Below are 24,628 nucleotides of genomic sequence, written 5' to 3'. Positions count from 1 at the left end.
TCTTGGCACGTTGCATGATATGCTATATTCTAATGAAATTATATAGACAAAAGTTTCATGAAAAAATAACATAATGGACACCATTTTTTTTTACTTTTCACACACTCCCTGTCCTTTTATTTAATATACTCCAGCCTCCATGTAAGAAATGGGTGATTACTAGAGATTCCATGGATGACATGTCTTAGATGTTAGTCATCCATTCATATTATTGAAAGATTGGAGTATATCATAAAGCTCAAGTAGAAATCTAAAAGAAAAAAGAGAGAGCGACTTCTAAATATTTCCGTGTACTAGAATGATGGAGTGTACCAATATTATTCAAGAAAGTTATTTTCGCTGTGTGATGATGAAAGCATATCATGCATCAGGGTTTTGCATATGCATTCCACCAATCTAGACCGCGGAAAGAAACAATCTATAGATGAAGATGTGAATAAGTTGACCTTTCCCAAGTACGAAAGAAGGGTAACGCAGTCGGGGTGGATTGCTGTAATTTTTTTTTCTCTTACTGATGATAATGGTGGCTGAATCTATTCTCTTTTTTTTTTCCTCTCTTTTTTTTCTTCTTTTTCCTTTGGTAATGACAATGGAGGCTAGGTCTTCACGTGGATCGAAGGGAGAAGAAAGGTGGATTGAAGATAATCTTGATTTGGGCTTGAATGGATTAGACTCAATCAAAGGAATTGGTGCCAATTGAAGGGTGGTGGCTGAATTTGTTTTGGACTTTGAGTCTAATATGGTGAATCTAAAAATATATGGATGGCGTGGCTACTTAGGAAGAGTCCTAATTGAGTTAGAACTCAACGGAATATGGCTAGGTGGCAGCGAATAAATGGGATAACTATGGAATATTGAAGAGGAGTCACACCCCTTCAACATCCCAATTCTAGGTAGAATAGGAGAACATCTCAGTCCCCTAATCTCGCCCCTCCTTTTTTTTTCGCGTCTCACCAAGAAAATGGGTCTCTTCTTTTCGTGATCTCTCTCTCACAAATCTTTGCATTTTTTTTTCAAATAATTCTGATATGATTTCATTCATCAAAACCTCCTCTTATAAAGAGAGAGAGAGGTTGGCATAATTAAAAGTTACAATCAAATTTACTTAGACTCATATTTAGATAAGGACATCTTTTAAAATTCAAATCTAATGATAAACTATCTAAACAACTTGCCAACTAAAGGTTGGACAAGTGTCACCCCTTCTTGGTGCGCGGATTGGAGTTTTAGGAGAGAAAACTCCACCCGTACACAAATCCTACTTCATTTAGGACTTCTCCCTTGCGGCATAGAGTTAATCCTAGTGTCATTAGGACTCCATCCCATGGGACACATGGAGCAATCCCATATAACTAAAGGCCCAATCAACACTTGGAATCAACCTAATTAGGCGTTGAAGACTCTAATCAATAGTGAACTAATTTTACTTTTTACAAGGGCTTAATCCACCACAACTTGGACTCAATGTCACTCACATAAGGACTCAATCCTCTCTCACATGGACTCAATCTTAATCACATGGACTCAATCCTCTCACACAAGGATACAATTTCTAAATTAAATCAAGACCCTTCAATGCCCTGGACTCAATTAAATTTAGGCGTTGGGATAATTAAACCAAATGTGACTTGACCCAATCCTTACATAACATGGACTCTTTTGATGTCACTTGGCATTCAATTACAAGGACTCAATTGAAGATTCAATTTAGCAAACTTACAACTCATATTAGGACTCAATCATAAACATAAATCAGCAAATTGCAAACCCAAAACAAGAACTCAAATAAACCCAAAATAAAAGGACTCAATGTGGTCTAATTGACCAAAATAAAATAGATTCAATCCAATGTAATTAAATGCTGGAAATTATGAACCCAATGTGTTTTCGAGCACTCCTAAGCAAAGATCCAAACTCGACGTACATCTATTATGACTTGGGCTCATGCTCCTGCATCAATTCCTTCCTGCTAGGAAAGAACTCGACTATGTCGAGTTGAGGCTGAATTGATGATTCCTAGCCTAAGTGAATTTGGTCTACTGCATGGGCGCGGGTTGCTTGGCACGAGATGTGTGACATGGCTGGCCGCTACGCACTCTGATATGGGTGCACACGCTCGGCTGGTGCGCACGAAGCTGATGCATGGCAAGGTCTGATCCACAGTTGAAGAGGGCGCTCACTGTGCTATTGGGGTGGGACCAATTACATGCTCCTCTGAATTTTCAAAATCGGCCTCCTTGGGATCCAATGCGAACATGACCTCGGTTTCATGGATAACCTCCTCAGAAATTTTAGATCCGACTTCCTTTGTAGCTAATGCGATCATGGCTCCAGTTTCATAGCTGACCTCCATGCTTGTTTCTATTTGGAACGGAAGCTCGTTTTCATCATGGCTATAATTTGCTCCAGCATCAGAATTTTCTGCTTCAGCAACTCATCCTTTGTTGCGGCCATCAAGTAAGGACACTTGGTCGCCCTCTGAATGTTCAGGTTTGATGCTACTGTCCACTGAAGTTGCAACAACCTCTGCATCGTATTCTGAAATTTCAGAACTAGCACCCTTAGCCATTGATGCGAGCAGGGCTTCATCCGCAGGGGTTTCTTCTTCGTCTCCTTCGTTTCCTTCATCATCAGCGGGTTGAGGAAAAGGAGGGACTTCAGAAGGCTCTATGATCTCATCTTCCTCACATACCAACGCGAAACATTAGTCTCTAGTGGGGAAAACGATGGCGAAACGGCCTCGACCGCCGCATTTGTAGCATTCTACAGGGTTCCCACTTTGCGGCATAGGTCGTGGCATAGGTCCATTACCCTTTTCATTGGCCCTTGTAGCACCTTTATCTTGATATGAACTTCGAATAGTAGAGGTTTCAGATGTAAAAATTGGGGCGTTACCTCGAGGAAAAGGGACTTCTCGGTTGCTGCAATTTAGAGGCCATCGCACGATCAGTGTTTGTGTAGGGCGTCGTTGTTGCTGCTGTGACTCCATGCGAAGCGCGAGTTGGTACGCCTCCTCCTTCTGTCGTATAAGATCCATTCGATGGAGGATTTCATCCAGCTTCTTATCTTTTTGGCTACGAAGTCGTAGTCGTGCCTCCGTACGATCCATCTCTTCTTCTTCTCGTTGTTGAGACCGCCAATCGGTGTTGTAAGCATGGTGATGTTGAGATCGCCAATCAGTGTTGTAAGTATGGTGCTATTGAAATCACCAATCAGTGTTGTAAGCACGGTCGGTCCACATATTCATGGTGAACAAAGGATTTGCTCTGGTTGGTGAAGGATCCTTTGCTCTGATACCAATTGACGCAGTCGAAGTGGATTGCTGTAATTTTTTTTCTCTTACTGATGATGATGGTGGCTGAATCTATTCTTTTTTTTTCTCTTTTTTTCTTCTTTTTCCTCTGGTAATGGCAATGGAGGCTAGGTCTTCAAATGGATCGACGGGAGAAGAAAGGTGGATTGAAGATAATCTTGATTTGGGCTCAAATGGATTAGACCCGATCAAAGGAATTGGTGCCAATTGAAGGGTGGCGGCTGAATTTGTTTTGGATTTTGAGTCTAATATGGTGGATCTAAAAATATGTGGATGGCGTGGCTACTTAGGAGGAGTCTTAATTGGGTTAGAACTCAAGGAAATATGGCTAGGTGGCAGCAAAAAAAAGGGATAACTATGGAATATTAAAGAGGAGTCACACCCCTTCAATATCCCAATTCTAGGCGGAATAGGAGAACGTCTCACTCCCCAAATCTCACCCCCCCCCCCCCCCCCCCCCCCCTTTTTTTGGAGTCTCTCCTTTTTGTGATCGTTCTCTCACAAATCTTTGAATTTTTTTTTCAAATAATTCTGATGTGATTTCATTCACCAAAACCTTCTCTTATAAAGACAGAGAGGTTGGCATAATTAGAAGTTACAATCAGATTTACTTGGACTCATATTCAAATAAAGACATCTTTTAAAATTCAAATCTAATGATAAACTGCCTAAACAACTTGCCAACTAAAAGTTGGACAAGTGTCACCCCTTCTTGGTGTGCAGATTGGAGTTTTGGGATAGAAAACTTCAACCGTACACAAGTCCTACTTCATTTAGGACTTCTCCCTTGCCGCATGGAGTTAATCCTAGTGTCATTAGGACTCTATCCCATGGGACACGTGGAGCAATCCTACATAACTAAAGACCCAATCAACACTTGGAATCAATCTAATTAGGCGTTGAAGACTCTAATCAATTGTGACTAATTTTACTTTTTACAAGAACTCAATCTCACCACAACTTGGACTCAATGTCACTCATATAAGTACTCAATCCTCTCTCACATGGACTCAATCCTCTCACACAAGGACACAGCTCCTAAATTAAATCAAGACCCTTCAATGCCTTAGACTCAATTAAATTTAGGCATTGGGACAACTAAACCCAATATGACTTGACCCAATCCTTACATAACATAGACTCTTTTGATGCCACTTGGCATTTAATTACAAGGATTCAATTGAAGACTCAATTCAGCAAACTTACAACTCATTTTAGGACTCAATCATAAAGATAAATCAACAAATTGCAAACCCAAACCAAGAACTCAAGTAAACCCAAAATAAAAGGACTCAATGTGGCCTAATTGACCAAAATAAAATAGACTCAATCCAATGTAATTAAATGCTGGAAATTATGACGTACATCCATTATGACTTGAGCTCGTGCTTCTGCATCAAAGGGTCTGAAACAAAATAAATACATGGATCCTAAACAAGGTAGTTAGTGTAAAAGACTCCCAATCTGATGAAAATGAATAAACTTGGTTTTCTGATTAAGGATAAGCATGATTATTGATAAAAAAGATAGAAGTCTATGAGAAAGAAAAACAAACGCAAAGAGAGGTTCCTATGTGGGTAGGATTGTGTGCAAGGTAGAAGAATGCTGGCTACCAAAAACTCTTGTGATGTTATATAGTCAAGTGTAGTCACTGCTTCCGGTCGATGGCTCAATGGGTTGAGCAAATCCAGGCCTCAAGGCCTTCACGCATGTAAATATGTTTATATCGACCTAGGCAAAGAAAAACAAAAGAGGATGAAAAAGAAAGAACAAGAAAAATTTAGCAATAGTTTTGGAGACAGTTTTAAGAAGGGCATAAAATTTCCATATTTAGATATTTTTATCTTTGCGAATCATCCTAAAAAAATTGACTATTATTTTCTTTGAAATTATACTTTAGACACAATTTAAATTTTCTACTACATACATACATTTTCCAAATGATTCGGAAGAATCATCGGATATAAGGTGGATCACTTTGGATACTACAAAAAAGTCTAAACAAGTTCTAGGAGCAAAATCTCCATAGATCATAACTTGCCCATATAACATATTATTGACTTTTTTAATTTAATTTCATGTATTTTTTCGAGATCCGATGTTGCATCCACCCCTACAAGTTTTGGTGCACCCAACAATCAGGAGCAAATTCTACCATTTGGATCTCAAAAGGGGTCGGTTGAAGCAAAAACTTTCTTTTTAAGCAAGATATTATTTTGACTGAGCATATCTCACAACCTATGAAGAATTAAATAAAACAGATGAAGAAAAAATTGATATAGAAATCAAAATTCATCTCTTATAAAATTTTAAGTTTTTATTTTTATTTCTACTGACCTCTTATTTTTATTTTGGAACTGCTGTAATATCTTTGAACTAAAGGACGAATCCGGTCTAGATTATATGAGGACGGATCTCACTAATACAAGCGAAATTTTTATTACTTAGCTTATAAATTATTAAATGAAAAAAAAGAAAATCTAAGCCATACTTTTGTCAATTATCTTATTCTCTATTGTTCTATTCTATAGATCCGAGTTCAAGGGTGTTGAAGAAACTTCTTCTTTCTTGATGATCATATTGGTGAAAATACAAATCGAGCAAACAATATATATTTTTCACAATATCTCTTGTAATGCGGAGATAGAAAATAATTACTTGCTATCGGTCCTCCCTTTATTTAGGCATCGTCGTCATCATCATAATTATCATCATCATATAATCAACCAGTCTACATCTTATCAAGTGCTTTCATGTAATTATTCCTAGAGATTATCTTTTACTAGATTGACAGTGCACATTTTCCTTTTGGTAGTTAAAAGAGGCTGGAAAGGTAAAACAACCTTGTTCTTTGACATACTTTTCTGTTTAGTTAGAATAAAATTCTAATCTCTTGGAGAGGTGCTGCTGGACTCTGAATTGGGACCCCCAATTAGGATTCATGGTGGTCCCTGGCATGCTATATATTCTTGCTTTAATAAACAAACCTTTTTTTATTAAATATTTATTTAGTTACTTTAGCACAACACAGATATCTCTACTAGGGTATATAATCCCCTCCACTTAAGTTCTCCAACTTCATAAAAAAATTAAAGAAAAAAAAGCAATAAATAAATAAATAAATAAATGCGAAAGATAAGGAAAATGGAAATGAAAAATAAAAAAATCCCAACGACCAATTTAGAACGAGCCAACAAGATAAAGACTGACCTCACAATAATTGCAAGGACGGAGCTTTTTCGTTTTTTTGGTTCTGTAGAATGTTCGAGAAATTCATATTTCTGCATCAAGCCCTTGTCCTGATGATGAGTTTTTAGTACTCGTAATCTCATGCTGACACATGGCGTCGTCCAATTGAGCCCTCTAGTATGCCATCGCCTGCAGATGCGCCACTTGGCATCCAAGTAGAGTTTCATAAAAAAATTTAAAAAAAAAAGGGGAAAAGGGAAAAATCTGAGATCCACCAACGAAAAATCTTGATGCCTTCCAGCCAAAGGTGAAAGCATAAACCAAGATTTTGACTCCGCTGGTTGCTGGGCAAAAATGTGGCCGACGTTAGACCATACATAGGTTCGTTCTTTGTTTTGCTTTGCTCTGGAGCCCACAGACCAGGAGCTTGGGAGAGGGATTGGCCGTGGAAGGAGGTGAAGTATCCCGACCTTTCACGGCACGGTTCGACAGGATTGTTGCCTTCAAAGGCTTGGCTTCTGTCAGCTGAAGGATGAAAAGGACCACCAGCAAACGGACACGAGTAAGAAGCTGCCACACCTTGAAAACGTCTGGTTGGCCAGCGTTGCTCCTAACGACGTGTCACAGCCTTCACCAAGGCCTCAGGTTCAAATAGTTACATGGAAAAAAGCTATGTCAAGCAAAGATAGCTAGAGATTATTATACAGGAAACCTAAAACAACCGATCCTCAATTCTACGTTCAGAGATGTGGTTGTGGGGGAACAGCACCTTTTAGAAACTCCACATTTTCATTCCCCTTCATAGATGAGCTCCACAGAGGACTCATATATGACAATGGAAGACTGGTTCACACGGTGGGTGAGCAATCCCACACGATGATTCAGCTAGCATCAAACCCTGACCGGTATGGACAACATATAAGAAACCGGCTTGGCACCATCTTTTTCACAAATAGATCAGTAAAATCCTGCAAAAATTTCCCAGTCCCGATAGCAGGGAGAATAGTTTTGACCCAGTATGCTGAAACCCAAAATTTTCACCATCATAAAGATGTAACCAGAAATGGCAACCATAACTAGCTTTATAGTTGGTTCACATTCTTAATACTCCTCGGGATAATAAATTCAGATTTACAGGCAGACTCAAGCCCATCAGCAGCCATTCTTATTATGGAACAGCCAGAAGGACCAGCTGTTTGTCATAACTAATACACAATCTCAAACATCAAATTTACTTTTAAGCATCAGCTGCCTTCTCATCTGGTACAGACTCAGAATCTTGTTGAGCCATCCTGGTTTTCTTTGCTTCATAATCCTTTATGGCAGCCTTGATAGCATCTTCGGCGAGCATACTGCAGTGGAGTTTCACTGGTGGAAGTGAGAGATGTTTTGCAATTTCCCTGCAATATAAGGCAAAATTATATGTAAGAGAAGGTCCATGTCATCTCAAATAAAATCTTCTTTTTTAAGCAAGTACCTAATTATTGCATGCAATACTCTTGTCTGCCTCTTAGCATATGGGGAACACCAACCAGCAACATATATATGGCACAGCTGAATTGTTCAAAATTTGAACTGCCAATGCGTCTCATAATAACAAATACCCAACATTGCACCAAAGCTATTTTCTAAAAATGATTGATTAAAGTGTACAATGGTCATCTCAGGTTTAAAATTGCAGAGCAATGATTCCTATTTGTCTAAAGTGTATAATAGTCATCTCAGTCTAAAGCTTTTCATGTTAGATAGCTGTTTCAACTTCATTGTCTGGTTAAGATATGGTCCAGGATCCAAACTTCGAACGGTGAGAGAAACATGAAAGAGAATGTAGGATACAACATCACACAACAATTTCCTCCCTTATTCAGTATTTTGTTTGGAAGAGCAAGGCAAGAAGAACATCTAAAAGCAAAACAGGTCCGTCCGCATTCTACAGAACCCAGTATCCAAGTCATCTGAACTCCCACTAGTACTGCTTAAAGTAGAATTTTCTTCATAAACCCTAGCCAGTGCAATACATTTGAGACAATGTAATACTAAGAACCTCTGGTGTTTCCATGTCAATATGTCCATGCTACACAGATTGGGGTACACGAATTGGATTTAAGTGCATATCTGTCTATGTCCCTGAATGAGTGCATGTCCAAGTGTCAGATCCTTCAATAACATTTTTTTTTGCAATAAACCTATATGGTTTTTATATGAATACGCATGTTTAAGGGTCAAAGCAAATATTTAAGGCCAAACCAAAGGGTCCAGGCATCATAGTGTGTTTGAACTGCGCACCCTGATTCTCCCCTCCTTGGCCTCTCTCAGGACTCAGTCCCCCAAAACTCCACAAAATAGTATTGTACAAAAGTTGTTCTATCGCGTACTTATAATCGTTCACCACCACCACCCCACAAAAAAAAGCCCCGAACCTTTAATCATGTCTGAGTTCCTTCTATCTTATCTGAACCTACCTGCTAAAACTGTTTCCAGGCCTATGCTCCTTGCTGCATTGGCTTCTGCATTTCACTGCACAAGTGTGCCCACATCTTTCATGTAAGGCATCGCCGCACAACCAAGTCTTGATTGTGCATATATATACATAATGAAGCAATCTAACAAAAGACAAAAATACTTCCATACATAGTAACAATATGAGATACAATAGGGAAGGATAGGAGATGCTTGGCAGGAGGCAAAGAAAGAGAAATGAGGAGGTGAAACACTAAGTATGTGAATCACTTGCACTCTTCCAAATATTGTATACACTGGATGTCATTTAGCATTCCACAATTGAAGATCTTAATCTGCAAGAAGAGAATTGGTAAGCACCTACAAGCCCAGTACAAAATATCCCAAACTTGCCCTTCAAAACTAAGACTTGCGTCATGAAAACCTTAGACAGCTAGACAGCACCCAGGAGCCTTGGACTAAATCACAAGCAGATAATAATAGCAATGGATTTCTTTTTTCCTTTTTTTTTGTGTCTGAATTGGCTCTCAAGACTTACACTTATTGACCCCACCAATAAATTTTTCCTATTAGTTCAAATACTCTTTCTGGCCTCAACCCAAGAGACGAGTGTTACAAAGGCTGGTATCTTTGTACCGCAATCACATCCAGCAGCCTTGCACAATAGATGAGACATCATATACATTTATGGCAGGAGGCCTGATACAATCATGTACATTGATGGCCATGATTACAAGATTGTTTGGATTGGAGAGGATCCATGTGATTATCTCTCGAATATCTTGATTAGAACTCTCTACAATCTTTTAAAATTTCAGAATTTAACACAATAGAAATAAAACTTCCCACCCACTCTGGTCCAAATCTTTAAAACTAATCTTAAAGATTCATTTCAAAAGAGTCAATTGCTCCATCCTTGCCGATGCTTCCCCTCTAACATGAAGTGTGTAGCTTAGCAAGTTGCAATTTATAAAGATATTTTCGAAAATTAGTTAGCATGATCTACTCCTTCAGTTCAACAAAAATAAATAATCTTTCATTGATTTTTAATATATTTTAATATCTTTTATTTTTTTATATATATTATTAATTGAAGATAAAATGAACATGGCAGAGAAATTCTGGCTCTGCCCCTGCATGATGCAACATATGGTGACTTGGTCTTCATGCAAGGAAAAAAGGCATAAGTTGACGGCATGTATGGCCAGCACTATATGGTTGCATTAATATTTTTAGTAATTTGAAAATTATGTTTCCCCCTTCAATAGTCTTCATGCACTGGAACGAATGGGGCAGGGATAAATATTAGCAAGTACTAAAAGTCTTTAGCTTAGTTGCCTACAGGCCAAATGCAGGTCCGAAATCATTTACATTTAAGAAAGTCAGTAGTTTGTAATGACAAAGTTTTCAATTGATTATGAGCCTTATTTTAACTCAAACTCTGTACACAAAGTCCTGACATCACCAAGTAGAGATCATTCTCAAATCAGACTGCATGGCTGCAGGCTTATTTTAGCCTTCAAGAATCTCTAATAAGGGACTATGTACTGTTGGAAAAAATATTGGACACCTCGACTTTGGGCCAAACCTATGTCTTTTACCTCAGACATAAGCTGAGGAGAACAACCTCGGCCCCATCAAACCAACTGAAGTGGGCTACCTTGGCCGGCCGAGGAGCCAAACAGCTAAGGAGCCATTAGCAGAAGAGAATAATCAATACATGTCGACAAGAACTGACAATCCCAACAATTTATCACTCTGGCAGCCCGCAGTCGCGGTAGTGCCACGGCCTGCGCCCCACCAACGCTACCCGCCACCCACACAAACTGGCACTCATGCCTCGGCAGTACTACTAGCCGTTATCTAGCTATCATTGCACGCCACGTCATGCCAGATGACGACAAAATAGGCTCTCCTATATAAAGAGGCAGCCTAAGGGACCTCAAGTGCGCATGCAATGTTATTCATAGAGACGATACCTTGCTAAAATTTTCTCTCTTCCATACTATTGTCATGTTATTCTGACTTAGACATTGGAGAGCCCCCCACTGGAAACTCTCCGGCAAGCGAACCTCTTGCAAACCATCTCCGGAGGAACCCAGCACCCAACACATCAACCGGCTTGTTCAACCCACCTCCAGCCGACCTCAGGGTCATCCGAGCTGCACTCCCACCTTGGTCCGGATTCGGCGGCAACATGTACAATGACAAATTCATTAATATGATGACTTAAATTTAATTAATAAGTCTCTCCATGGTCAATTCCATGTTCATAAATCACACCAGAGAGCTTCTCTTAGTCAATAATATGGAAAGGGTTCTATTGATTATCACAATATACAATACAAAGCCTACAAGCCAACTAATCCAAAACACTCACATGCAGATTTTTCCAATTCTGTTCTTTCCATCCAAAGGCCTCTCTCAAAAGCTCATCAACCCTCCCTTCCTATTTTCTCCCGCCACCCCTGGATGCGGACAGTGACAGACCTCCAAAACCCACCCATCCAGCTCCCTTCAACCCAAAAACAAAAAATAAAACTGTTTCTGCCCTCCCTGCCCTTTCACTCTTTTCCAACCTCATCCTCTCTCATCATGGCTGAAGATAACCATCATCGCCTTACAGTTCCATTACCCCAGCTCTGCTAGTGGTCATGCTCCACTGGATCTCCCACAAGCAGGATGTATGTCATGGGATGATGAGGCTATCCATCACCCAAGTCACTTACAAGTACACAAGCCACATACCCATGTCCGCACAATCCTACGAGACCATGACAGGTCACCCTGGATCCAAACCCCAAAAGTGAATCTAGCTCTCAACTTCAAGTAGGAAGCTGACATAAGATCCAGAACTAATTCCAAATCCACCATAGACCTTGAGCTTGGCCAGCTCAAGCCTCTGAAATCTATGATTCCAATGGCCTCCCTTCAGTATTAAGCTTAGATCAATCAAATCATTGCCACTCACTGGAGGTTGGAGTTCACATTTCTGAACACCACTTGATGCCTGGTGACAAGATGAAATGTACTGAGCACGGGAATCAGCGTGATGTTGGAGTCTACAGAAAGATTCAATGAGGATAAGAGTAACCTTCAGTGAGGAGATTCTAGGCCAATTAGCCTTCAAGATATGTCCTTTATACACAAGGTGACCAATTAGGCTTTCCCTATGTGATCATAAGAGGAGGCCCCTAAATTATTTTTGTCCAAACTCCATATCTAGTCTCCTACTCTTATCCTGCCTGTTCACTCTTCTCTGTTACAACCTTCCACTGACCACATTATGTGAATTAAATCACACACTACACAAAACAAGAACTAATTTGTAATTCTGCATCAATCAACATTATCCAATAGTCCATACAGATTTACAATGTAATTCTGCACACAGAAATGTCAGATTTCCAAATAAGAAAGTGTAGTAATTGATAACAAAATTTCATCTGAAGGCTTCAGATTAGACAATATCTAGAGTTCTACTTCTTTTGAATAGAAAATAACCATAAAATCAACCATTATGCAAGTTTTCAAGTATGATAGCATCTTATACAGATGCCCATAAAATCGATGCCATCTTGCCTTCTACAAAGCTTAAAAGATGTGGAACAGGACAAAAAAATTTACATGCATGACCATGACATATCATGTGAAAGTCAACCATGACATTTTATGAAAAAAAAAAACAATACTGCTAATGAACGAAACATGAAACATTCAGAACTTGCTTACGAATTACATTTTGTTTTTCCACTATCACATCTCCATTATACCATAAAAATTGATGAATAAGCAGTCATTTGAAGTGACCAACAAGGATTTAGACATAGTCAATAAGGCTCAGAAAACACCAAGTTTTTTTCTGGTCCATTTTTCCCCCAAAAAAAAACTAATTGAGTTCTTTGGGCAAACAAAAATTTCTAATTCGATTTCTACTAAACATTATGGTGACATCTATATCATCCCCCAACAAATTGGAAATGTTGCTCAATGACAAACAAAAGGCTAAAGAAGAGAACTAGAGAAGGCATGATATTCTCCATCAAGCTAATAATAACTCTTCTCTACAATTGGATACCATCTGACTGCTTCCATCAATTTGTTAAGTAGTTATAACCATGGTATGCGAACCTTGGTTATAACATTAAAAAATGAGCATTCTGTAGCATATGCCTTACACATACCACAAGGCAAACCTGACCATTCTATCAGGAGAGATATCTCCAGCTATTTAAGGAAACAAGAGTCAGGACTGTTTCCACATTATAATACTTAGCATTCCAAAACATTAAATTCATGAAGTTCCTTTAGGCTGTCTTTGGTAATTAGGTGCCGTTTGGGTTAGTAAATACATTAACATGGCTAGTTAACATTATCTCTTTTAAGAAGGTGCTGTTTGGCAATTATTACTAGCAGGTTAGCAAATAGTATTGTTTCATTCAGAAGGCAAGAGGTAAGTGATTGAGGGCTAACCTTTTATGAAATCAACAAAACTGGGCTTGATCATGTGTGTGAAAATGGAAAGTGTCAAAACAGCTTGTTCTTAATGTCAACTAATAACAAAATGGGGCATCTAGCCAAATATGATGCCTAAATAATATGCATTCAACATTACAATCATTTATTTTCAATCAACCAATGCAACTTATGAATAACATCCTCTCTCATTACTTTTTGGACTATTTCTAGTGAGGGGAATGATGGCTGGAGCTAGATTAATGGCAATGTAGCTAGTAGAGCTTGTCCTAAAATTTTGATGTTGCAACAAAAAAGAAGAGAAGCAAAATGGCACAGGAACCAAGTAAAAAGCTCAGGTACCCCTTCACACAGTATACATGGCTGTAAATTAATTATATATGTTGCAATAGCAGGAGCAGGGGCAACCCTATGCATCCTCTCTCCCCTCATAACAAGGGTACATGATAAATTACTAGCTACAAGTACCAAAATGTTAAACCTACAACAACAAAGTCAATTTTGGATCTCTATTATGAGATGCGGTTGTACACAGTGAGTTCAAGATACTTATATATCCTTTGTTTGTTATGGCAAAAATAATATCCCACGTACCACTAAGAAATAAATGAAAGGAGATGTGAAGCAATGAAACAATGCAAATAGATCGAAGGAAACCCACATCATAAAGGGTAAAGCTGACTAAAGCTTAGTGCATAAGAAAAAGAACAACAAGGAATGATACATGAGTTAAAAATATAACATAAAAAAGCAGCATTGAATGAAAACAGTTACTTACGTGTTCTTGATGGATAGTACTTCCTCCATTGGCTTCCCTTTTACCCATTCAGTAGCTGCAACGAAGCGAAATCAAAGACTATAAGCAAAACTTATTGACTCAATGAAGACAACGGAAAGATGGATAAACATATGCATCCCATACTGGGAGTAAAAACCCTACATAAAATAATGTTCCAAGCCTTTGACAAGACGAAGCATTTACTGATGTTTTAAGCTAATAATACCATGCCACATAAAATTTTATGGAATATTTTCAAATAAACCTCATACAAGGGCCCAAAAAAAGAAATTGACCTACCAAAAAAACAGTGCAGCTGACACAAAGAATATGCTGAAAGGCATAAAGTGGATAAATGTTCTATGGAATTGCGAATTGTATTCCATCACACCTAGTCCAGTGACATATCATAATCCACAATCAGGTAGAATGTGGCCTGGCTCAACAGGAAATTGTAAGCACTGTAACATTTTGACAAAAAAACATCCAGCTAGGCAAGCTATTTTGTCACCATTTTAGTTAGGAAGCTACAGTATTGGAAAGATGCAATTTAAGTCCTACAAATTCTGCTTATTTAAGAACTCAATCGCTTTTCCTTCAACAAATTCTGAAAATTCAGTAGATCGTCTCTTAGATTTTCCCACATCAAAAATCAGATACGCTAATTCGACCGAATTTGACCTAATTTCTCATATCAAAAGCCTATTCCTGTTAAATACAACAGGATATGATCATAAAATCAACAGTAATTTCTCCTCAGTGCAGTCACGCTACTGGTGAACATTATCAAATTCCAGATTCCACAATTCCCACAAAATTTCGTGTCAATCAGAATCTCCTTCAGCATCGATTCAGGAAAACAAACCTTTTATCAAAAAAACCATTAATTAGAGAGATAATTAAAGCTGCTGCGTCAGGAATCAATCAAACGATAGTTTTCAAAAATTGGGAGAAAAACAAAAAGGCGAGGACAAAGAACCGACCAACAGAGGAGGAGGCGATGGCGGAGCCGCAGCCGAAGGTCTTGAAGCAGGCGTCAACGATCTTGCCGGATTCCTTGTCGACCTTGATCTGGAGCTTCATCACGTCACCGCAGGCCGGGGCGCCCACGAGCCCCGTCCCCACATTCGGGTCGTTCTTGTCGAAGGACCCCACGTTCCGGGGGTTATTGTAGTGATCGACCACCCTCTCGTGGTACCCCCTCACCACCACAGCCGCCGCCCCGGAGCCGGCGGCGGCCCCGGGAAGGGCCGGGGCCCGATGTCCTAAGCCTAACCCTAGCAGCCTCTTCGCTCCAACCCTAAGCATCCCGATTCCCTTTCTCTTTTCCCTATCCTCCTCTCTCTCTCGATTGAATTTTTTTGAAGGGAATTTCTCGATTGATTCGTCTTCGTATTCCGAAACGATTGGATATGAGGATAAGAAAATAATAAAAAACTCGAATGGAGACGCAGAGGGATGGAACGAGATAAGAAGAGGAAGGGAAGAAAAGACGGTGGGAAAGCAGGGTGAAGAGATCCGCTGAGGAACGGAACATAGAACGTACAATCGAAGAATTAATTAACAACCACGTAACCAAATAGAGTTAGTTTGGATGTCTTATATTAGAGTTTTTTTATTTGTTGGTGACGTGGCAAACGAAAGTTTGGTTTGCGGGAGAGTTTTTTGCCTTGATGTCTTTCAGCTGATTTTGATTCTGAGGAGATTGCGGCGATTCGATTAATGACGTGACAGATTTGTCGAAGAGGATGGAGTGTTCTAAAAATTAATTTTTTGGACCAAGAGATTGTATGTTTGAGATATAATTTCTACTGTCATCGCATTTGTAAATAAGAAATAGTCTTGACTACGTGGATGCTTCCCCCTGGTACGCTCTGTTCTCATATCTCCTCCCCACTCTCTTTCTCATCGGATTTCAAATTTTTCTTTAACATTTTATCCAAAAAAATAATGATTTGGAGAAGAAAAAAAATACAAGAACGTGAGTGGTTCAAAATAATTGAACCATATCTTAATTTTTTTTAATTTTCTTACTTCAATCAAATACATGAAAATCTTTCTTTTGTTTTTTATTGTTTTACTTTTTTTTGTTAAATTTTCGCAACCATCAAACAGAGCCTAGCAATGGAGAATAAAAAAATACGCATAACTGGAAAGAGGAATATATTTGCCTAATTTGGATAATGAACTTGCACCATTTTAAAATTGGATGATCATAACCTTATATTTTGCAATGGTTCAATTTTACTTGCTCAAAAAGATCAAATTCTAGTCAACTCGACAATAAATATAATTACCAGCAGCATATTATTATTGAAAATGAAAGAAAATATCAGTACATCAAAACACAATGCCTGATATAGTGTTTCATTAAGGTCTCCTGGGAAACTTTGAGAAGTCTGGGCGCCGTCGCTCGATATAAGCTGTTTTTCCTTCATTTGCCTCTTCTGTGCCATAAAAGAGGAGTGTCGCATTGCCACCCAGCTCCTGCACAAATAAATTATTCTAGTCAACATGGCAGTTATCATGAGGAAGTTAAAGCTACATGGATGCACAAATGAGTGAAAATATCAAATTTGATTGCTCTAGCAACAAGAGCCGTAGCCTAAGATTGCTCTAGCACCTTCGTAGTTTGGCTGGATGTATGTAACTAGGAGTTAAAAAGTTAGATCATTTGATTTTTCAGAGGTGGCTGGTGGAATGCATGGAGAAAACACATACATGAATGAATTTTAAAATTTTCTTCACCATTCAACATTGTGTCTATATAAACAATACCTGGAGACCAGCATGGCCATCATCTACTGCATTAAGAGCAGATTTAAGCACCCGTATTGCTGTTGGGCTGTTCCTTAAGATCTCGCGGCACCACTTCAGTGTTTCCATTTCTAATTTCTCAAGCTGTAGAGAAAGCACAAATTTGTCATCCCCCTATCTTTCTACAATCAAAAAATAAATGAATTACATGGTAACTGTAGCACTTCTAAAATGCCCGACCATGTTTTTACCAGGTTAAATGGTTGTTTCCCTGACTTGATTGATGTCATGAGAACCCAATTTCGACTGATAAAAGCAATGTATTTTTGTTTGACAGCCACATTGTCACAAATTCTGAATCACATACTTTGTTGATGTACTAGGTTACTTCTTAGAAAAGAGTGGATAATATGATAGCAAATCAACCCTTAAACTTGTTTTTCATAAAATTTAAATCATATATAATTGTGTGGAATACCAGGATACTTCTCTTAAGATAGTTTATGGTATGACAGTAATTTAGCTACTTGAACCTAAAATTTACTTGTTTGTGGCCAGATTTTGTTTTGTATTTCAGTACATCGACAGTAGAAAAACCACAAGAATATGTATTTCAAGTTTGAAAGTCCACATACTTTATGTGAATTTATTAAAATCACAAGAAAAATGTTTGCAACAATAAAGATGCTGAAGTGGATTTGTGGTAAAAAAAAGAAGGAAAATACTCCAAATGAATATGGTCAGGTAGAGCTCGGAAGTCATGTCAACAAAGGACAAGGACATGGAAAACAAATTGGTGATGGTGAGCATGTTCATAAGGCCAAACTGGACCATTTTTAAGTGTTGACTTCAATTAGTGAGGAATAATCAGGAAAGAGGAAGCATAAGAGATCATGGATTGAAGTTGTGAGAAGATTTGAAAAATTTGAACAGATTTATCTCCCATGTGAAGAACCAATGCTAAAGAATTAATACAAGTGTCCAAATGGATAATGTTTCAGTCATAATTACAAGAATGACCTGTCCTAGAACAATTAAAGAGAAAATGGATAAGTGGGGAGGGTAGTGACAGATACACGCAGCACTCAATTAGCTCTCAAGAATTTCATGTTTTCTAAAATTTTTAAAAAAGCAACGCAAAAAAATGATCTGCTATCGATTTATCATATATTAAACTCACCGGCACTACAACATTCACAAGTCCCATTTTCTCTGCTTCACAAGCATTGTAGAATCATGACAGGAACCACATCTCACGTGCTTTCTTGGGGCCAACCTGGTTTGCCATGAAATCATGAAGTAGAATATGCGGGCAATCAGATTAGATACAATTACCACATGATTTTAATTTTAATATTTAAAAATAGATTTATAACAAGCAAACCTGCCATAAAAAAAGGTGTTGTTCCATGACGTGAAACAAATGCTCCTCGAAGGAACTAGCAAAACACCCCAAGAGGGGATTCTCTAAAATACATCCCTTTAACTTCTCCTTGGAAGAAGTAGGCATACATCATTAAAAACATCTACCTCAGATGGTTAGCTTACCAAGCGGGACATGATGGAAGACCCATAGCCAGCATCAAAACTTCCCAAATGCAACAGTTAGCAAGGAAAGAAGAAAATTGTAAAGCTAAGATGATTTAGGCAGCTCAAGCTAAATCACACCCCAGAATGCCTAGAGTATATTTTTGCATGTCACTTATCATCATAGAAGTTGTTAAGTGAGAAAGGTAGGGAAAGATATTCACATTACGCCTTACAAACAGAATAAAATAAGGGTTTGGGTTGTATCTTTCACGTGAAAGAATGATTGATCTTCTTTCGCGACATCAACCGTTGGATCATGCCTCGCACTGCTCTCAAAGCACTCCAAACTCTCTCTTTCATCTGCCTGCACAGATCTCGTAGTGGCTATTGCACGATCCAACGGTGCACATCACAAAAAAAGGAGTCATTCTTTCGCACAAAAGATACAACCTGAACCCATAAAATAATAATGAAAAGTCAAGTTGTCTTGGGAATAGAATAAGCACCTTTGGACCAGTCTGCCCAAAAACTGCATTATCTGCTGCAACTGTTAGGTCACAAACCATGTGTAATACATGTCCACCACCAACAGCATAACCCGCTACCTAATTTTAACTAAGAAAGCAAGTTAATGTCCAAACAAAATGATTTAAACAGTGAACAAGCAAATTGCAAGTAAAAAATGTACCATAGCTATAACTGGCTTAGGAAGACGACGAATTTGGACCTGCACAAGAAAATGACACATAGGCTTAGGTTTTTAAAAAAAAACAATGTACAAAGACGATGCTAGAAACTTGATTGCGCATTATGAAAACTTGAATTTGCAATATTGCCGTGGAAAATATGTTCACCATTTTTATGTGGAAATCTCATTATAATCAGTATATGAACTTATTAAGAACATCAGTCTCATGATACCTACAAATTATCCAGGATCCACATAGCAAAATCAGTCACCACCTTCTTATCCAACCATGTCGTAACTCCACTCTTATACAAAATAAGTACATAGGTCCTATTAACAAAAGTTTATCATATTATATGATCAACGGGTAACAATTTTCACTAAAGTTCAACTATAGGAAAGCAACCATGTCACAGCTTCATGATGCCCATGAACAGAGTACAACAGCCCAATAACATGATATACATCATCTGTTCATGCATGAAGTAATTGTCATGATTGTTGCACATCAATAGTTCTACCCACTCCTTTGTCTTGATATACATGGTGCATGGTACCTTGAGCAATATCATCATAGGCACTGGTAAGAGTCAGAAAAGTCATAAAGATGTACCTGGAAATCCCAAAACATTAAGACGACCAAAACTTTCAAAATCAGCATATCCATCAGAGCTTCTAAGTGCCTGGTCACCACCACTACAAAAGGCCTTTGTTCCCTATTAAAAGCAAACCATTTAAACTTCAAAATATTTGCATTGAAATAGTAAAATAGGAAACCATGTTTGCACAAACTATTTGACAATTTTCAAGAATAAAGTCTGTTGTGGAATTCTCATTTTTATGTCTTCATACAGAAAGATGGAAATGCTGAAACTTGCAGTAGAAACAAGTAACAATAGCTCACTGACTACTTTAAGGTTTTTCTTTTTTTGGGAATAAACATCTCAGTAAATTATCTTGCCTCTTTATAAGAAAGGTATGTGCCAATATTAAGGTTACTGATACTTTCATTGAGCTTTCATAACCATCAGAAACTTTTAAGTGTCATATAGCGTGTCATCAGGCGAAAGAGCATTGCTAAAAATGATGCTTCGATAAAAAAATATATATACTCATAAAAATACGATGTGATATACCTTCCCTGTTAAAATGATGACTCCCACAGAGCTATCATCCCTAGCATCATTAAATGCATGAATAAGCTCTTTAACAGTATGTGGCCTAAAAGCATTCCTTCTCTCTGGGCGATTGATCGTAATCTGCATTAGTAAAAGACAGTTACCTATTAAGTCGAATATTCAGGTTTGCAATCTTCGACAAAAATATCATAAACACACCAAACATGCATTCATATATGTAACTGTGTATGTACCTTTACCCATATATAAACAAATATTTATGTATATATGTAAGTATATATTGTCTAACTGTCAAGCAGTTGTATGAATTATCTAGTGTTAAAAAAAGAGGGAGAGCAACTGTATGAAATATCTAGAGATTCCGGGAAAAAAAAAGATCAAAGGGTACTAGACTTCATACATGTTCAATGGGTAGTTTATTGTATGTACGATTTCATTCTGCAGATATGCATTTTGTATCATAAAATATTGTGCATGGGTACCATCCAGACATTCTTGCAGCGCTGTCTCATGGGTATAAACTGCTTGCGACTCTGAATAAAAATTATTTTGGACATCAGTGAATAGTACCATATTTGATTTTTCAGTAACTTTTTTGAGTAAAATGTTTTGAGAAAGTTTAAATTTATCTTAACCTCCTAAAGCAGAGGTAACTAGAAAACTGCCAGAAAACTTTGGTGAATCATCCGACTTCTACTCATTTCCAATTTAGGCCTTTCTTTAATATTTCACTTCCAAATTCCTAGCAGAGACGCATACATTGCCATGCATCTTCTGCATAATGGTGATGTTAAGCTCTTCACCATGAAAACCAGGACCAACTGCTAACTCTTAAACCTACACAACAGCTAGGCTGGAACTAATAAATAAAATTAATATTACCAATAGTGCATTTCTTGAAATACCTCATGTACTCATCTTCACAAGGCAGGTTAAGAGTTTGTGATGTAGTCTCAGGACTCCATCTTATATATAGTTTATGTTTTTTGTTGATTCTGTATTTTCCATCCAAAGCCATGTTTAGGCTTGGATTTTCAATCGAGTCATGTACTAGTATTGCCAAGCAAAAAAGGTCCACCTAGGTGTGATAGGAAGCCTAACCCAACTCCAAACCACCACACTTAATTGCTTAAGCCTTAGCCTTTCTTCAATGCCCACAATCATCACTCATCTATAGGAACGAAGGAGGATGGATGATAGTCTTGGACATAAAATTGTGTATGTATGGAAGAAGGAGGAAAAAAGTTAGAAGAGAACAAAAAAGATACAATATAAATCTACATAAATACGCAGAAATCTGCAGAAAACAGCACAGAAAAAAAAGAAAAAAAACACTGTTCATGGGAACAATAACCCGACTCGTTACTATTCATGGAATAGTAATCTGACCCATTACTGTTCACGGAACAGTAACCCGACTTGGTTACTATTCACGGAACAGTAACTCGGCCTATAAAAAAAGAAGAAGAAATCCTAAAAAGGTGAGTGCCACCGTGAGCAAAGTTCTAAGAGACCATTTTTCCTTCATCTTTCATCCTGCTTCTTGATCTATTTCTTCTTGGAGCCACCTTCTTGACCCCATCATCCTTCATCTCGATACCTTAGTTGGAGCGCGGCCTGAAGATTCTCATTAGATTGAAGGGACTAAACTTGCAGAGGTAACTATCCGACTAGTTTCTTACCACCATCTTTTGCCCAACCCTCGTTTCTTCGTCTATCAATTATTATTTCCATCCATCATCATCACCATCGTTGTCATCTATCACATCTTTGGAATCCGATTTTACTGACAGTATTTGTTTTATTATTTTGTTGTAGTTATTTTCAGTTCGTTGCACTAGTTATATTTCATTGATTAGGCTTCATTATATCTATCATGTTCTGTCTTGCTTTCACATACCTTTATGATGATCTTTTGGGATGATGAGTATTTGCTGAAGTGTCTAATCAGTTGCACCATAGTTGATTATTATGAAATCAATCTATATATATAGTAATCGATTATAGGTTGCATCTTGGCGATGCATAAAATTATCCTAGAATTACTCGACTACAATGGAAAGACAAGACAAAAAGGGGGGAAATAATATTAACAAGGTGTGATGTCATGCAGTAAAAATTGCAATTTTAGCTAAAGAAGGTTTTTTTTTAAAATAATCATTGACTGCAAACCACAACACTAAAGTGATTCCAGATGCATTGCTGCATGAAACAATTAAATCTTTAATCGTGCAGTAAACATTGCATTTTACCTAAAGAATGTTTTTTTTATCAATAATTACCCGAAACCACGACATTAAGGTGATATCAGATATTATTTTTCACGAAATTACAAAAGATTCAAAGCATAGAAACCACCAATTAATCTTAATCCACCAAATTACCTTAGCAATCCCCTCTCCAACAGCTTTCTCGTAGATAATGTCGGTAAATTCCTTTCCGGTTTCATTGCACACTGCTCTCCACGAGGCCTCATTCACTGGGACTTCTCCGTGGATGCGATGGTAGCTATCATCCGCTGAAGCTACAAAGGTCCTTAACCGAGGGGGGCGATAAGGGGAAGGAAGAGGGCGGAAGTGGTTGGTGAGGTTTTCTATTCTTCTTTCTAGGGTTTTGAGATCCTTACCTGAGGTGTTCGCCATGGGAGGAGCTCTGGAGGGCGGGGCTAAAGCTCGGGTTTCGGCGGGCGGACGGAAGGATGGAAAGGCCTTGGCGGTTTTTATTGGGCTAGCTGTGTCTCTGGATAATGCTACGTGAAGATAGATACGAGTTTGGAAATTTACAAGGGAAAAAGCTCCGGCCTCGGTGTAAAAATTGGCCGCTAGGGAAGGTGATTTTGGCAAGAGAGTATGAACCAAACATCCATTTGGAACCCCCCGTCATCCAGATTCCAGAATGCCTAGATTATCGCCGGTTAAGCAGGTCGGTTTCCTCTTTTTCATCCACAGCTTAATATGCGATCAAAGTAGGGCGGGTCGGATTATATCTGACTCCAATTATCTCTATATCCCATTCGAATCGGATTTGGATTTTTTTTTTTTTATTCCATCGAATCAGGATACGGATCTAAATAATCAATTCAAAAATCTCCCAGATATAGAAATTCGGATTAGGATTAACCTGGTTTACTCGGATTCGGATCCGGATATTCATATAATAAGCGCATTAATCCTTTTAACCTAAATGGTTGATGCCACTTAATAACCTAATTCAATTAGCCATTTAGCCTTCCGCGGTTCGCACTTTTCCTTCGAACTCACTCTACACTCCTCAATTAGTTCGGAACCCGTCCCTCTTTCCTCTTTGAGCATCTAGGGTTTTGAAGAATCGAAGATCGTCTACTTCCTAATTTCTATCTGGCGACTACAATCGGCAAGGGTCGTGGAGATTCATTGGAGATGCCATAGCTCCTCTCCCAGTTTGGTAACGAGCAACGAAGTGGTAGTGTGAAGCGGTTAGCGGTGTCAATCGATCTAGTGCACTTTTAAATCTAGGTAGGAAAATCTGAATGTTTGGTTTATTCCTCAAATACTCATCTGTACCATACTATTGACCTATCGTTTGATGTGGGAAGCAGGTTTCTTTGCTTCAAGAAATCCCTAGCTTCACGGGCCAATGCCTCTTTAGATTCCGATAACAAATTTCCACCTATTCTCTATTTCGTTGATATATCTTTTTTTTCCAGTTGATTTATCATCTTGTTCTTCTTGTTAATTTGTTATCCGGTTGATGCATTCTACTTATTTGTCAAAATGTCTTAATGTTTGGTGCCTCACGTTGAGTTGCAGAGGTATTTGCTTTAAAATAAGAGAAAAAAGAAATCCATTGTTTAAATAGAGAAAACTGGATATGCTAATGTTTATTACTAAAGATATATATGTCTTTTATATGCTTCATATGCTTGATAAATGCCTTCAATTGTCAATAATGCACTATTTCATCTAAATTTTATTAAATAGTTGATTGGAATGCAAGGATCGTTAGATTTTGGTGTCTCATACTTTCAACAATTTGCATTTTACATGCATGTGCTTATAATTTTTTAAAATATATCACGTGCATTACATAGGAAAAATAGTTACGACTATATTACAAGTCCTAAAAATATAAATCAGTCCACACGTACATTGCATGTGTTACAGCAGTACCAATCTTTTCCTGGAAAGAACAACCAACAACGTTTGCGGTTTACACTCTTTCTCCGACACTCTCCCTCTGCGGTCTTCCTTAGTACTTCCACCCAAGATTGGTTTGGTTTATCTGTAGGAGTCAGGCTCCACTTTATAACGTAATAAATA

General features: G+C 38.1%; 2 protein-coding genes across 2 annotated transcripts; both read right to left on the bottom strand.

Annotated features, from left to right (window-relative positions):
• Positions 1–7,554: 7,554 nt before the first annotated feature.
• On the bottom strand, positions 7,555–15,736 carry LOC103723460 (iron-sulfur cluster assembly protein 1-like). Its single transcript, XM_008814371.4, has 3 exons — positions 15,200–15,736; positions 14,217–14,271; positions 7,555–7,902 (listed from the first exon to the last, which is right to left on the bottom strand). The coding sequence occupies exons 1-3, from the start codon at positions 15,522–15,524 to the stop codon at positions 7,740–7,742; spliced, it is 543 nt and encodes a 180-aa protein (XP_008812593.1). The 5' UTR covers positions 15,525–15,736; the 3' UTR covers positions 7,555–7,739.
• On the bottom strand, positions 7,567–23,213 carry LOC103723461 (1,4-dihydroxy-2-naphthoyl-CoA synthase, peroxisomal-like). Its single transcript, XM_039125606.1, is given in 11 exon segments — positions 7,567–7,902; positions 14,217–14,271; positions 16,571–16,703; positions 16,995–17,117; positions 18,154–18,249; positions 18,522–18,568; positions 19,009–19,108; positions 19,192–19,235; positions 19,811–19,907; positions 20,328–20,450; positions 22,715–23,213. Coding segments are annotated over 9 exon segments (1,005 nt in total). The 5' UTR covers positions 22,973–23,213; the 3' UTR covers positions 7,567–7,902; positions 14,217–14,271; positions 16,571–16,586.
• Positions 23,214–24,628: the final 1,415 nt, after the last annotated feature.

Source organism: Phoenix dactylifera, chromosome 4 (assembly GCF_009389715.1).
Source record: "Phoenix dactylifera cultivar Barhee BC4 chromosome 4, palm_55x_up_171113_PBpolish2nd_filt_p, whole genome shotgun sequence".
Classification (NCBI taxonomy): Eukaryota; Viridiplantae; Streptophyta; class Magnoliopsida; order Arecales; family Arecaceae; genus Phoenix; species Phoenix dactylifera.
This window is presented reverse-complemented; position numbering and strand designations above follow the sequence as displayed.